The 16,473-nt window shown below is 34.2% G+C and overlaps 1 protein-coding gene across 3 annotated transcripts in view; it reads left to right on the plus strand.

Moving 5' to 3' along the window:
- Positions 1-12,994, plus strand: part of Hs6st (heparan sulfate 6-O-sulfotransferase) — a 173,180-nt gene extending 160,186 nt beyond the window's left edge. For 2 of the 3 annotated variants that reach the window (XM_017611284.1, XM_017611282.1), the window contains exons 3-5: positions 8,400-8,948; positions 9,010-9,209; positions 11,816-12,994. In XM_017611284.1, the coding sequence (XP_017466773.1) occupies positions 8,400-8,948; positions 9,010-9,209; positions 11,816-11,951 (885 nt within the window). In that variant the 3' untranslated portion in view covers positions 11,952-12,994. The remainder of the gene's footprint in view (positions 1-8,399; positions 8,949-9,009; positions 9,210-11,815) is intronic. The other variant, XM_017611283.1, reaches the window with a different exon arrangement.
- Positions 12,995-16,473: the final 3,479 nt, after the last annotated feature.

Raw genomic sequence — 16,473 nt, forward strand, 5'->3', positions numbered from 1 at the left:
ATACATGATTATGTTTTTGTTATGTTTTTTTCTAATAAGTAATCATTATTTAATAAATATGTCTGTTTTTTTCATCAAATTATACCATCGTCGTTGAAATAGATACTTTACTATTGTCGTATGTTCTGTGGACAAAACAAAGTGGTGAGTAAACGCTACTTACGACAAATGTATACGGAATGAAAAGTAAATTTTCTCATTAACGTTAAGAGATATTAAATGTAAAAATATGGGAAATCAAAACTAATAACACCAACTACGTCTCCTTCAAAAGTTACAAAAATCTACCGTACAGTTTCGGATTAATTCGACCTTAAACTTCAAAGTCAATTTTCTCAAAACCGTGTTTTGTAACATTCGACATCCGTTTTCTGAGACGACGATATGTAAATGCATATACATATGTATACATTAGAGTTGGATTTTTTAGTTCAGTTTAAAGATAAGTTCACTTCTAGTTCGTGCGGCTCAATTAACTAGCTCTTCCGATTCTTTGTTCGTTCACCTTATTGAAGTATAGCTCACCTTACTTACAGTTGTCTTTCTTTAAAATCACGAAAGGATGTTTATGGAAATTCGGCAGTGCCTGCATTTAATTTTGTTTTTTTTTCAATTTTTCCTCCGAAATGCGAGTAAATTTGGACTTCGCTTTGGCATATGAAAGGTAGTCTTTTGTTAAACAGCAAATCCCAAAAACTCAACTCAAATACTTACTTTTTAACACACAACACAACGATGTAAGACATTGTAAATTAAATTAACTAAAAGCACGGTGCATAGGCAACTGGCTGAGTCAGTGGGATCGTCGGTTCGAATCCTACTGAAAGAAGTCTGATGAGGAAATGTGGTGATTTCCGAAATAGCTATCACTTCTACCATTTTTTCAAATTATTGTTGCTTTTCCACAATAAATTTTCATTTAAAAAATGGCCTCGAGCTCATTATAAAATTGTTGAATATAATTGTTAAAAGGCCAAAAAAATAACAAAAAACAAATAACTTAAGGACGAGCACACCTAAAAGTTAAGCATTCTAAAAATAGAATTATTAGCACAAACCAACAAAACCAACAACCACATGATCAAGTGAATTGCAGCGGAATAGCTGCGCTTGATTGTGTTGGCATAACAAAAATGAAAATAGTGGAAATAAGCAAACGATAATTTACAAGGCGTCTTAGCACGGTGCATAGGCAACTGGCTGAGTCAGTGGGATCGTCGGTTCGAATCCTACTGAAAGAAGTCTGATGAGGAAATGTGGTGATTTCCGAAATAGCTATCACTTCTACCATTTTTTCAAATTATTGTTGCTTTTCCACAATAAATTTTCTCTAAAAAAATGCCTCGATCTGAATAAAAATTGTTAAATATAATTGTTAAAAAGGCCAAAAAATTACAAAAAACAAATAACTTAAGGACGCTTTCTCTTTCGCTCTTTAGTTCAAATGCTCCCTAAGCCTAGTATGCATGTTGTTTACATACAAATACCCGTACGTATCATAAGCACTTATTCATATATAATTCATATATACATATGTACATATCGCCCCGCCAATCAATGAAATGAGATTGTTTTTCTTTTATGTAACCATATTTCTCAGAAATCACGTCAATAATTTGTGACAGTGTGTCAATATCACCGTCCGACGTGTGACGTGCAATGAATAAACAACAACCTATTCATGTTTATTACAACTGTTTCACAATTGTTGCAATCAAAAGGGGATCTTCATCCCTGTGGCATTACTGCTCTGTGCCAAATGTTAACAATGGCTTATAATGGCTCAAATTTCAAAAAAAATCAAAACTTGCGCGTCGATTTATTTTAAGGATATGACACAAATGTGTGCTTACATATGCTTCTTTCTTTCCTCAATAAAGGCTGAGACAAGCTGAAGAAGTTTGTTAAATACGGCAGTTGTAAACGAGTGGTTAGAGCTGAGTTCTGCCACACAGAGCCGCAACTACCTAATAAAATAAAACAACATTTAGAAGTTTTTCTTCATGCTGNGAGCCGCAACTACCTAATAAAATAAAACAACATTTAGAAGTTTTTCTTCAAGAAGACAGACTTCCGAAATTAAAAAGAAAATTCTTTTTAAAAACCATTAGAATCGTTTGACGCCCGCATCAATGCTTTGATAAAAGAAAGGAAGAGAAAAATGCAAAAGTTTAATTACCAATCGGCTTGCCTTGCTTTTATTAATAGGTATTTGGCTACCTTGGGTATAAGATGATGGATGGTATCTGTGCTTCATAATGTTCAATCTGGAAAAGACCATCTTGTTTTGATAAATTTAGCCGAAATCTCAAACAGCGAACAGTATTGTATTAATTTGCGGGAACTATAATACAGTCCTTTATTTGAGCATATTCGTATGAATGTGCATATCTGTATGTGCATGCACAGCCCTATGTTGACCCTTTTGACGTTTGGTTAAGTCTAGATGCCTAAACAACCATAACAAATGCTTTAATTTTGATAACGTTACCTAATTCAATAAACAACGTTTTCTGGATGTTGAGCTTACTTGGCCCAAATATTTTTCTTTAGTGAATCCAAAAAAGGCTACTAAAAAATCATAGAGATTTTCCCTTGGCGATTTCAGAAAAATTTTCTTATGGCAGTATAAAAACGGTTTTGTCTATGAAAAGTAGTCAAAAACAAGATCTTTCGTGCTTATTTTGTAACTAAATTCAATAAAAGTTTTTACGTAAAGCACAGGTTAATCCCAGAGAAAATTTCTTGGTATTTTTTCGTTTTTTACAAGGTTTTATTAAGTTTCATCTGTGTGTAATCAAATCTTACAATAAATTTTTAACCAACTTCTCGATGAGCTGGATACTTGAATCTTCAAACTTAGCTCAGAACCCGATGGCAATGCGATATGTAAGGCGAATTAATCTACTGGGTGGCGCAAGAGTCGAGATATTTGAAAAACCCATATTTATGGTCCGATTCGTTTCATATTTAGAACGTAATAACTTAAATGTAAAGTAATAACAACACACGTAGTGCGAGAATCGACTTTTATTATTTTACTAGCCAGTTAAGTTTGTCTTAAAAAAATTTGTTAAATTACTTTTCTTAATAAAAAACTTGATTCTAAAGAGGCCGTCCCTCGTCAGACAGTGGAGACGCTCGAATTATATGAACAAGTTTTTCACTTAAACAATATGTCCAGGGCCGATAATTTTAAGCTATTGCTTATTCAGGGTTTCCAAGCTTAATTTTAGCGACTAAGCATATTTTGCTTATTTTATTATATAAGACTAAGTACTGATATCTTAAGTAAACGGTCAAGAAAAAATTTTCATTATTCCGTGTGTGTGAATAATAGTGTTCCTGCAATTTTGACACTCGATTTTTCGCAGCCTGCTGTCTCAAACTTTCTTAACAAAATATTGCAAAGGGCATATGTATATTTATGTTGAAAACATTGGTTGCCTTGTACTCTTTGTTCACAAAAAACTTTAGAAAACTAGCAAATTTCTTAAGAACTCCATACTGCGTAAGCTAATTTGGCTTAATAAATTTGTCTTGAGCGATTAACCATAGAGTTTCGACTATTTCCTAGTTCTGACGTTATTCGTCGAACTAAACGAATGTATACAAACAGAAACATAAAAAAAAACAGATTTGGTTTTTATTAATTAATTTTAATCCAATTGCACTTCAACTGGGATATGTATAAGGAAAGGCATTGGTGTTATTGAAGAGATTAAAAATAATTTTTCTCAAATGGACATTAAGGAATGTTTAAAAAAATTAAATTCAGTTTGGAAAAAACTTAAATTTGGGTATAAGCCGCGTTATTTTTAATAAAAACAAAAAGTGGCCACTATATCGATACACTAACACCACAGGAAATATCTAATTTCGAATTCTGCCAGTCACATTAGTGGATGTCGAAGGGTCGTTTTCCGTCTATGCAACGCTCTTAAACGATTAGCGCGGTTCTTTATTATTTAAGAATATCTAGCAACACTTAGTTGTGCGTTATAATTTTGTAATAAACTCAATAAAAAACAAAACACTAAACTGTACTTAAGGTTTTTTGTTGTTTTTTTGAGCATATTTGCAAGTATATTTACCAATGTTTTAGTGCTTATCTATTTGTATTGTATTTGTATTTGTTTCGGCCTTGAATATGTCATTCGGAAGTGCCCAAAATTTTGGGTCTTTCATTTGTGTGTTCATGTGAAATACAATATCACCTAAAATCACCATGTGGGTGGGAGCAGGTGGCGGCTTTGGCTCTAAGAAAGGGATAAAAGGTATTATGTGTTTAGGGGCCACCCCTTAGAAACGCCACTGACAAGTTTGCCTTCGAATTTTTTGCAAAGCATAAAGGAAATATGGGTAGTCTTTTGAACTTTTGTAAACTCGTTCTTTTATATTACGCTCTTCTACCAGGGTGTTTAAATCAATATTGAATTTCTATCAAGCGCACTACTCGGGCCCCATTCAGAAAATAAACCATGTGCATAGAGAAATTTTGGGTATGCAGTTTTGTCGCCCATTTCCTTTAAGTCTACTGATGTGAAAGTTTCATGTTAAAAAAAATATATATATTTCTTTGATGCGTTGTATGGTAGTCATTCCATGTAAAGGAGGGAAACGGAATAAATTTTAAATTTACTCGGCAATATAAAGTACTTCAATTAGTTCACCCTGGGTGTGCGGCAGTTTTGTGGATTTATTTGCTCTTTCAAATAATATTTTGTTTAATTTGCATAATTATATTTGTTGTGGCCTTTTAATAAAAATTAAATTCTAAAATATTAGACTAACTTGAAATAATCTTGAGAAATACCATAAACAAAAACAAAAAACAAGAAAAAAATAAAAAATAGGAATCGCTCGGAGTGGGACAATCTTCTCAAAGATGGTTTCATAATAAGGCTTTTTTAAACTCGTTCGTTTGGCATTCATATTGCGAAATTTGGTTGAATTTCCCCAAAAAATATGCTACAAAAATATATGTTAACCCGGGTCCTAAGCTACCTATTTTTGCCATATTTTATCAAAATAAAGAGCAGCAAACATACCCACACATTCACTTCAACTTTCACATTTACAATATTTAACTTTTATTTAACTTGTCAATAAAATTGATTTTAAACCCCCAACATCACCCACGTGTACTGCATGTCCCCGCTAGCGCAGTAGTATTTGTACAGGCGTTTAATAGTTCTCTCGAAAGCTCCGCATCTTTGTTCGACATCGTCCATATAAAAGGACTGACATGATGAGAGACTTGTCGAAAGTGATTTTGGTCCATCGAGACGACGGCAACACCTTTTGAACCTTCACTTGATCTCCTGGCTGACATTATTTGTGATAAAGTTCTTCACTACTTCAAAATTTTAACCGTCAACAGTGGCGTGGGTCCCAAAACGGGAATACTCTTTATTTGTTGCTAGGGGGTACTTTGTATAATTTTTATTCACCGCTTATTCAACCTATTTTTCTAACTTTTCTAAGCTGGAAAATTTTACGCTAACGAGCCCCGTGTTGAGGTCGATGATATCAATGGGCCTGATGTATAAAAAGTGAGCTTAAGCTCCGACTCGATTTTCACACACATTCTTGAGCTTAAGTTCACTCCATAAGTGGAAAAATTTTGCCTGAGCTGAAGCTCACTTTTTATGCATGAGGTCCAATGTAATCTGCAAATGCCCGCAGCATAGTGCGATTAAGATTGGCAGCTCATATAACGCTTTCCAACATGAGATTCTCTTGGGCGTAGTGTATGTCGATCTATTTATCGAAGATTCTTTTTCAGGAACACGAACTGCGAAAATCTGGTCAGTGGTGCATTGGTCCGGCCTGACGCCACACGGTTAAGAAGACTTAACATCTAGTACGTTCGCCCTATCGCTGGTTTTGCAACAACATAATTTCGCACAAAGAACTATATAAAAAATTTTAAGAGTTTTTGAATTAAAAGTAGGCAGAGTACTATGTGTGTATATTGTGATAACCAGGGAACGGATTTCATGGAAATTGCCTTTTTCTGCTAAAGAGATAGAGTATATTCGATTAGGATTGTCCACGATTTAGCTTTCCCTGATTCGATATATGTATACACATTTGATGTTGCCTTTTTTTGCCTTTTTTAAGATATTTGCTTTTTTTTGCCTTTTTTAAGATATTTGCCTTTTTTTGCCTTTTCTACCTTTAAAAAAGGGATTATAGCATTTACAATATTTTTTTTAAGATTAGAAAATATACACATGCCCATGCAGCTTATGGAAGCGCAGGGACCTCTTGCCAAATTGGTGTTGGAAAAATTCAAATCCGTTTTATCAGCTAGCGTAGGCTTGGAGACAATAAGGGGATGTGGATAAAATTGTAAAGGGCGAAGAAAACGCCCTTATTCCTGATAATATGAACGTTTCAAACGTTCCATATTTAAATTGGGCTCCACTTGTATCAACTCACGTCGAGCGCACATTTAGTACATTCAAGGCTTTCTTCGCGAAAATCGAATGAAAATGCTGCAAGAAAACTTCAAAATGTGTGTTGTGGTTCAATGTTACTACAACTATACAGATTAAAAGTACAAATTTTTCCTATAATGAAACAAGTTCATAGTTTTTCTCTTTTTACTTGTAATATAAACATTTCTAAAATAAATGTATTTTTTGATTGTTCTTCGTATTTTCTGTCTTTTTATAGTGCATTATTTTGCTTTTTTTGTAATACTTAGTGCCTTTTCCTGCCTTTTTCGCTATTTTATTTTGCCTTTTCCATCCTATTTCGTTATTTTATTTTGCCTTTTTTATAGGTTTTTGGGTCCTAAAAATCCGTTCCCTGGTGATAACTAAGCATTACTTTATAACATTAACTAGCATCCACCAAAATAAAGCATATTTTTAGTTTCAGCGCACCGGCCGTAGATACTTGGTATGCAGGCCTCTTTCGCGTCTTTCGCGTTTGATGTTCATTATATTAAAAGTTAAGCATATTTGTTATCATAATTGTTCGCTAACCTGCCATAAAGTATTGTATTTTAGCCTTGACTTTGACATTCCAAATACGCCAACTTTGTGTGTGCGTGTATTTACATGAAGTATTCAAACTTCAAACAACTTCTTCATGCTGACATGGCAAACATGCACTGGGGTCATTTGTATGCAATCCACATACTTCGTTGTTGTGAACTGATGACAGGATGGAGGAGTTATTTATAAATAATTTCCATAATTCACGAGCATTTCACGTACAAAGTTGACAACAATATCCGTAATAAATTCCAAACTTTTAGTACAAAATATTGCATATTGGCGAAGCATTGTGCACAAATGCTTACTTACGTTACATGCATATACATATATCCTCTTCTTCTTCTTTTTTTGGCGCTGTAACCACCTAAGCGATTTTGCCAACTGACGCCAATTGGAAATGCCAAGTTAAGCCAGTCCTTCTCCACCTGATCTTTCCATCGCAGTGGGGGCCTCCCTTCTTCCTCTGCTACCACCAGCTGGGTTCCGAGTTGAATACTTTCAGAGCTGGAGCGTCGGTGTCCATTCGAACGACATGACCAAGCCAGCGGAGCCGCTGTATTTTAATTCGCTGCACTATGTCTATGTCGTTGTAAAGCTCATACAGCTCATCGTTCCATCGTCTGCGGTACTCGCCGTCGCCAACGCGTAAAGGCCCGTAAATCTTCCGCAAAATCTTTCTCTCAAACACTCCAAGAGCCGCCTCGTCGGATTTTGTCATTGTCCATGCTTATACATATGCTTGTACATAAACAACATTCTTTCCATTGCATATCCCTACGGTTTTGTATTCCTCATTTGCCTATTTTATAATCAGAAAATAAATACCCACTTATGTACATACATACATACATATGTATATTTTTAAATAGTATTTATATATGTACATATGTATACCACACAGTACCTACCCTATAAACATTTTGGCGAACGTTCGAAAATTACCTTCAATATCCAATATGAACATCGAATTGAGAACGAACTCATAACCAACCTTTACAAATACAATCGAGATGGGCTCGAAAAAAAATTATAACCATAGTAAAAAGAGAGAAAGTGAAATCTAGCTAATTTTCCAAGGGAAATACAAGACAATCACTCTCTCTCATTAAAATTTCAATGCGATAATGCACTGGATTTCGAATTCATAATGAAGGAAAAAAACATTGGATAACGAAGTTTCCGTTTCGCTGGAGAATGGCCTAGTTCTCGAATCGAATACTAACCTATTCCACATTCGTTATCGAAGGTGAGACTTAAAAAAAAAATGTTAGTTTTCCGATCATTTTCGAATTGTTAACCAAGCCCAATGTTTATTGGGTATACTACGCAAACGAAATAAATTCCAAATAAGTGTTAACTCATTTCTATCACTTTTATCCTTCGCAGCGACCTTGCGAATGCCAGCGCCAGCGCAAGCGTTGCTATTGCTTCCGTCCACATCGCAACGAAAATTGGCTATTCTCACGCTACTCAACCGGCTGGAAGTGTGGCCTGCACGCAGATTGGACGGAATTGACTAGTTGTGTCGACATCGAGCTGGACAAGAATGAGGGTGAGACGGCGAAGCGGAGATACTTCTACATAACACTGCTTCGCGAACCCATTTCGCGTTACATGTCCGAGTACCGGCATGTGCGGCGCGGTGCTACATGGAAAGGTTCGCGCCATTGGTGTCTCGGACGCCAAGCCACCGCGACTGAATTGCCACCCTGCTACAAGGGCAAGGATTGGTTGGGCGTGGAGTTGGATGAATTCGCCGCGTGCGAGTCCAATTTAGCAGCCAACCGGCAGACACGCATGCTGGCCGATCTGGCGTTAGTAGGCTGTTACAACAAGACTGCAATGCCGGCGCACGAACGCGACCGCGTGATGTTGGCGAGCGCTAAACGCAATTTGGCTGCTATGGCATACTTTGGACTCACCGAGTATCAGAAGGTAAATATTCTTTGAGTTACCCATGTAGGAAGTTTTAATTAATTCATGTTCTATTATACAGATGTCGCAGTACATTTTCGAAGAGACATTCAATCTTCGATTTGCGATACCTTTTGAGCAACACAATACAACAATTTCTGCGTCGGCGGTGAACAATTTGCGACCAGATCAAAAGAAGCGTATCGAGGAGCTGAACAGCTTGGATGTCGAGCTATATGCCTTTGCAAAGAATTTACTATTCCAAAGGTACGGTTCATCGAAGTAAGACAAAATTATTATTTTTGAATTTAAAAATGAAATGCATAGTTTTGGGCCGCGGTATACATATGTATGCTTGGTGAAGTAAAAAGATCATCTGAATGTATTTTCACAATAAACAAGCTTTTTTAAATCCAAGACCATTTGTAGTTAACGCCTGGAGATAAGTCATACATGCATATCTCCATGTAATGGGAAAATAGCAATGTTACAATAACTGCATGTAAATTTTTTATCATCATATCGCGATTTGACCGCCGCTGTCGCTGAATGGAAGAGGTGCGGACTACCACTCCATAGGACCTGGGTTCAATCCCTGGTCCCGGCAGCATCTAAATTAGAAAAAGTTTTTGTAATAGCGGTCGCCCCTCAATGGTAAACCTCCAAGTGCATTTCTGCCTTGAAAATCTATTTGTCATTCGGAGACGGCGTGAAACTGTCCTCCCATTTGTGTAAATACCCGCAACAGGCACAACACAAATCGGGGAAGAAAGTTTGAGCGCCAAAATAATATTAATATTGCAATTCTTAACTATCAAACATGTAACTCTCACACATGGGTGCTCGAGCCCCCCCTAACTTTCAAATTTTCCTTATGTATGCCGGTAAAAATAAATGTATGAAGGAAAAAAATATTTTTTGCCTAAAATATTAAATTTTTTTAAAACTGTTGATTATATAGAAAAACGTTATATGAACAGATTAAAGGAATTATAATTTTTAATTTTTTTAAATTTGTTTGAGCAAAATCGGACTAGTGGTTCTCGAGTTATGTCAAAAAAAGACCACCAAAGGTGACAATTTCCCCTATATGATAGCTATCATATAACTATAGTTATATATATATATCTCGATTCCTAGACGTGACCCAGCGAAACGCCGGGACACGTATAACTTCTTTTTTACCGATATAACTTTCCCCGGTAGTTTGAACCCTTCCCGATCACTGACCCCTACCATTTGTCTCACAGTGTAATGGGTACCCGATATTTTTATAGCGATACTTTAAATGAGTACTATATCGGTACTTTAAAAATATAAAAAATAGGATTGCCACCTGTTTGTAAAGTCCAATTTAGTTAAACTAAAAAAATAAATTCGCGAAACCATACGATTACGCCATCGTATTTGTTGTTTTATTACAAATACATACATTGTTAATCAGTGATTTGTTCTGATTACATTTTTTTTTAAATGTGGACTCTTAAATTAACTCAGGAATGTTTTTACTCCAATTATTTCTTGCTAAATATGTAAAATTTGTTCATTTGTCTGATACTCATATTGATATACATATTTCAGCTACCTTATTCCCTTTATTAAAGTGAATTTGATTTTTTAAACATGTGGCAACCCTTCTACGTGTCATTTAGAGGTAAAGTATTTTCAAAACTAGTTCAATTGATACCCATATTGTAATATCTAATTCATTTAACTTATTAAATATTTTTAATACAATTTTTAACAGGTGGAAACCTTTTTTTAAAAATAAGAAAACTTTATTGCACATCTACAGGTCAAGCACTGTCATTTGACACCTCACTTTTGAAAATAGAATGAACTATATGTACATACTTATGTAAAAGCCACAAGCACCCAAATTTTCTGCTTCAAACTGCATTTACAGTGAAAGTATGAAATCTATCCAAACATAAATTGCATTTTTGAATTTAGCGTCCTCAATGTTACTAAGAAGCGAATTTTCATTTAAATGCGTCCATAATTCTATTTTTTCCCACATTTTATATGGAAGGGAAGCACTGTGCATTCTCATTTACTTGCGTTTGCACAAAAAATGTTGCCTTCTCATTGCCCTCTTCTTAGTATTTGTACGTAGANTCCAAACATAAATTGCATTTTTGAATTTAGCGTCCTCAATGTTACTAAGAAGCGAATTTTCATTTAAATGCGTCCATAATTCTATTTTTTCCCACATTTTATATGGAAGGGAAGCGCTGTGCATTCTCATTTACTTGCGTTTGCACAAAAAATGTTGCCTTCTCATTGCCCTCTTCTTAGTATTTGTACGTAGTGGGCAAAGAGAATGTAACCTTTTTTGGTTGAAATGAAAACGCTATTAGGCAAACTTTCAATTCATAGTATTTTCATGTTTTCTGATTTATGCTTTTGTATGTAAACCAAATTTCGATCAGCAGTACTAAAAACTTAAAAGCTTTTGCTAATTTTGCATTCTCGTACTTTTTTGGATATTTTTAAATTTGACCGATGATCGTTCGTTACTCTCCTGCAAGTTGTTGCTGGATATTTTTCCCTGGATATCTATTCGGACAGGCTAATTATTTGATATNGTAAACCAAATTTCGATCAGCAGTACTAAAAACTTAAAAGCTTTTGCTAATTTTGCATTCTCGTACTTTTTTGGATATTTTTAAATTTGACAGATGATCGTTCGTTACTCTCCTGCAAGTTGTTGCTGGATATTTTTCCCTGGATATCTATTCGGACAGGCTAATTATTTGATATCTTGCTATTCAAGAAGTTTCACTAAGAATTAAAAATACTACTATGTTACTCAAAACTATGGCATTTCAAAGAAATTTAGCATCCGTGATGTTGGAGACATTGGATAATGTTCTTTTTTTTCACAGATTTGAGCATTTAAAAGCGAAAGACAACGATTTTGAAAAGCGATTCGCCAACTTGGGCAATATCTATTACAAACAGGGTGTTACGGAATTCAATTGGGACAGCAATATAGATGAAACGCTAAGCACTGATCATTGAAACCAAATATACATATACAAACATATATAGATATTAGAGCTTGGCGTTTAAAGGATATCATGGCGAGCTATAAAAGTAGCTATGGGCTGCATAATTGCGAAAAGGACTTTAATCTAGTTTTAAAAATAAATTTAAAACTAAATATAAGTAATAACTGATAGAAAATAGTAGATCTACGCATTAACTGGATTTTGTATTGTTTTGCTGTTTTAGCTATACTGATTTTTGTGTAATCAGTTTAATTATTATTCGTCTGTAGCTATTGTAAATATATTTCCCGAGTCTCTAGTGTATGGTTTTTGAGTTGAATGTTGAAATTCGCAAGTCACAATTAGTCGCAAGTCATTTTATTGTATACTGTATTAGTTGAAATACCTATAGTAATATGATTTCACTGTTACACTAAGAAAATACGCTAAGCCAAAATTAGTTAAGATTTAAATTATAAGCTTAGGGCCTAATGTTTAGGCAAACGGAGAGTATTTTTTTTTACTTTTACCACATATAGACTACATACATGCATACAAAATGTGTTTATATTAGAATACCTACTTTTTAGCAATACAAAGTATTTATATACATATACATATATGTATACATATACATATGTACATATGTATGTGACAGTTAAAATATCAATCCCAAAAGTTAATGTAATCGGTTTCTGTATTCATCAAACCCAGAAAATGCATTAAGAACTATCGGAATTAAAATTGTCACTTCAATCGCCAAATGCCACTTTTGCACGTTTAAATTATATTTCAGAAATCATTGGATAACGTATGTAAATACCATTGTATGAAACTACTTTCAAGTATGGGCCTATTTATTGATTTCAGTTTTTGGCCCGATTCCGGCCGATCTATTTGGCAATAGTATTGTTAGTCAAAGTAATTTTATAAGACAATAATAAATTCAAAATGAGATGGAATATGATTATGGTTGCGTAAAAAATATATGTATATGGCTTGTGCAAAAATAAAACGGTAAACCACTAAAAAAGAAAATTCAATGCGGAATAAAATAAATTCGACAAAATAATATGAAATAGCTGGATTCAGTAGCATTTTACTTCAAAAAGTCAGTTCAATATGAATACATACAGATATACTTACAAACATGAATAGTGAGATTAAGAATCTCAAGTTTATATAACTACCAACAAAGAATTAATATAAAATATTATAAATCTACAAACTTGATTATACGAAACTCATTTTAACGCATTTATATCGTTTACTATAAATTGTGCCATTTTGTAGAAAATTATTCATTTTTATACGTCATTAATCATCACTGTGCATAAAACAATTGATTATTGATAAAGTATTTACCAAAAAGAGTGCAATTCAATAATTTTAACCATTATAAAGCACTAAAAATTAAATTATTAATAAAAAAATAAAACGAATTAGTTTAACGAAAACGCAATTGAACTTCATTTCTAGGTCTCTTACAAATTTGAAAGATGTTGCTTATAAACTACATGTAAAACATACATTGTTCGCATAACTGTTGCTTGTAACAGCCTAAAGGAATGGCCTTAAGCTGGGATCACACGATTTGTACATTTGGCTAAAAATTTGTCAAATTCGTAGACAAATCATGTGAACGCTAAATTACATTTGTTATTTATCAGGAAAGCCAAATATTTGCCTTCTTGTGGCAAATGAAAAACAACCCTGGTGGCCAAATCGTGTGAACGCAATGCTGCTACATAAGCCAAATAAAAATTACGCAAATGACCAAATATCTGATTTGCCACTTGATGACAAATGCCAGTGACAAATATACAAATATTGTTGAGCGGTATTGCCATTTCGTGCTTGTGAACCTTTGTATTTTCCAATTTTGGTAAAATTTTAATATTTAATATAATATTCGTATCCGAAAACTACCGAAAAATATCACGTTATTTGAAAACAATAATTTTAAAATATTTGCTCAAACTGAACATTTGAAAACATGTACATATACGTATTCGACAGTAGTTGAGTGTGCAGAGAAGCGTGCGACTATTTGTAACCTTCATGAGGTTCCAGGTTCTTATGCCGGCAAACGAACATATTAAATGTATAATTAATTTCTGAGTATAATTAACTATGAAAAAGCATATTTGAAGTTAAGAATGAAAAATTTCAGAAAACCAACCGGAAAAGTATTCGTTTCACAACCCTTCGTGGCACTTTACTATTCACCTTTCTTTCAGTTTTCGGATCTCTTTCCGCAGTTTTTGCTGGCTATACACATATACATCCATGCATATCGTCGTATAAAGTACAAAACCGCGTATCGTTATTCTGCAAAATTGCGTAACTGGCATTTGCTGCCAAACATTGAATTTGCTTCCAGAAGCTGTTGGCACAATCCTTATCCATTCGTCCTGAAATATACTATCCAGAAATGCGATTGCTTTATAAAAAAAGAGAACCAGTTTGAAATATGAGTGTTTTTACTATCTAGATAATAATTTATGCAACCTCACATAGGCGACTTTGCATTTTGTTGATACGCGGTTTTGTACTTTAAACGACGATGTACAGATTATTAAAGACGATCTAAATTACACTGTGCGACAAAAAAAAATTTATATCGTTTTTTCGAGGTTCACACTTGTTGTAGGTCTATTCAAGCAGTAAAATCTGCATACTCAGAATTTTAAATACACCCTCAAAATCTGGGCTTAAGGTCAAAAACCGCGTTTTTCAAAGGGTGACGCACAGGTATACCTGCACGTAACTTTACTTCTGTTTACCCGGTAAAAAATACGTATTTATGTATGTGATTCAAGATAAGACATTTCGCTGCTTACAACAATGTTTAAATTGATAATTTATCTTAAGAAATGGCAAAGGAATCAGTGATCGGACTTACAAAAAATTTGTGTGGTAGAATCTAAAAAAAGATGTAGTAGATTTCATAAAAATGTGGTAGATCTCAGGTTTTCGATCCAACTTTGTACAAAAATTAAAAAGGTTTCTCCTAAATTGCAAACATTTTAATTAGAATCTAAAACAAAATTAATTTTAGTATAATAAAGTGGAAGATTTAAGTTGATAAAAATTCCGTTGGTTTTGGCAATTTTTTTCCTTGACAGTTGCGAACATATTTTGAAAGATTTCTGCAACCTTGCAGAGTGCTGCGAGCTTTTCTTTTTATCACATCACGATGTAGCGAACAAATGTACGCTCGTTCCAGAAATGCTACTTGTGATTTGCCGATTTTTACAATTCTCAAGTAAAAGTAAACAACGCTTTAGAAATTTGAGATGCACTGAAATTTGCTAATGCTTTCACAAAAATCGCCGGTTTTTATAATTTTCGCTATTAATTCTTTTTATAAATCATATATTTTGCAATTTAACTCAATAAAACCATGGTTGATGTTGAGTGTTGGACAATTTTTGCTCTTAAAATTAAGAAAATTATGTTGAGCAAAAATAAAACTACTCAAAAACGCGAGTATGTGGTAGATTTCAGACCTTGTGTGGTAGGTGTGTTCAAAAAGTGGCAGATCTACAACAATGTGGTAGAAGTCCGATCACGGAATCTTACAGAGTATATCGATGGCTGAGTGGAAGATCGACCTATCTCGGCAACCAGTTCGAAAACGCCTTATCTCAGAAAATTTTTTAACAACGCGCTATCTCAGAAAACTTTTCAAGAACGCCCTACTTCAGAATTTCATCGAAAAACGCCCTATCTCAGCTGCCGTTTCCAAAACGCCCTATATCAGCTTATTTTTAATGTATTTTCGTTTGAGAAAATGAATTCTGAGATAGGGCGTTATTCAACCAAATTCTGAAATAGGGCGTTTTTCAATCAAACTTTAAAGTAGGGCGTTCTTGAAAAATTTTCAGAGACAGGGCGTTTTTGAATTGACTTCCGAGATAGGTCGATCTTCCACTCAGCCATCGATATGAAAAATTTAAATTTTTAACTTTTTTTCATTTTAAATTACGACTTGTCCGACTATTTTGTTAACTAGTATACATACATAGGGTGCCCATTCTCAAGACAAATTAACCATTTATAAATGGTTGTAAACAACGAAATGTTTTCTCTTAAATGGCATATTTAAGTATTTTTCATCGGGCAAACAGAAATAAAGTTACGAGCAAGTATATGCTTCAACCTATGAAAGACGCGTTTTTTACCTTCAGCCCAGATTTTGAGGGTGTATTCAAAATTCTGAGTACCTGTGCGTATATATTATTTTTGTTTATTACACTTCAAATCTCACGAAATCATAAATACAAAAGTATGGTTGACACCGGATCAGCTGTTTAAGTATTTATGACCAAATGGTTAAATCGTGTGAATGAATGTGGACAGTATTTGTCACTTTACTGCTGTGCGCAAATGTGTGCCAAATCATTTGGATCTTTGGCAGCCAAATCGTCTGATCGCAAAACAAATCATTTGTACATCGCTATCCAAATGCGCAAATGTGGACAAATCTAAATTTGGCATTTTGTGTACAAATGTACAAATCGTGTGATCCCTGCTTTATAGTGTGTACC

This window comes from Rhagoletis zephyria, unplaced genomic scaffold (genome assembly GCF_001687245.7).
Source record: "Rhagoletis zephyria isolate East Lansing unplaced genomic scaffold, Rhagoletis_zephyria_1.1 Rzeph_scaffold_00389, whole genome shotgun sequence".
Lineage (NCBI taxonomy): Eukaryota > Metazoa > Arthropoda > Insecta > Diptera > Tephritidae > Rhagoletis > Rhagoletis zephyria.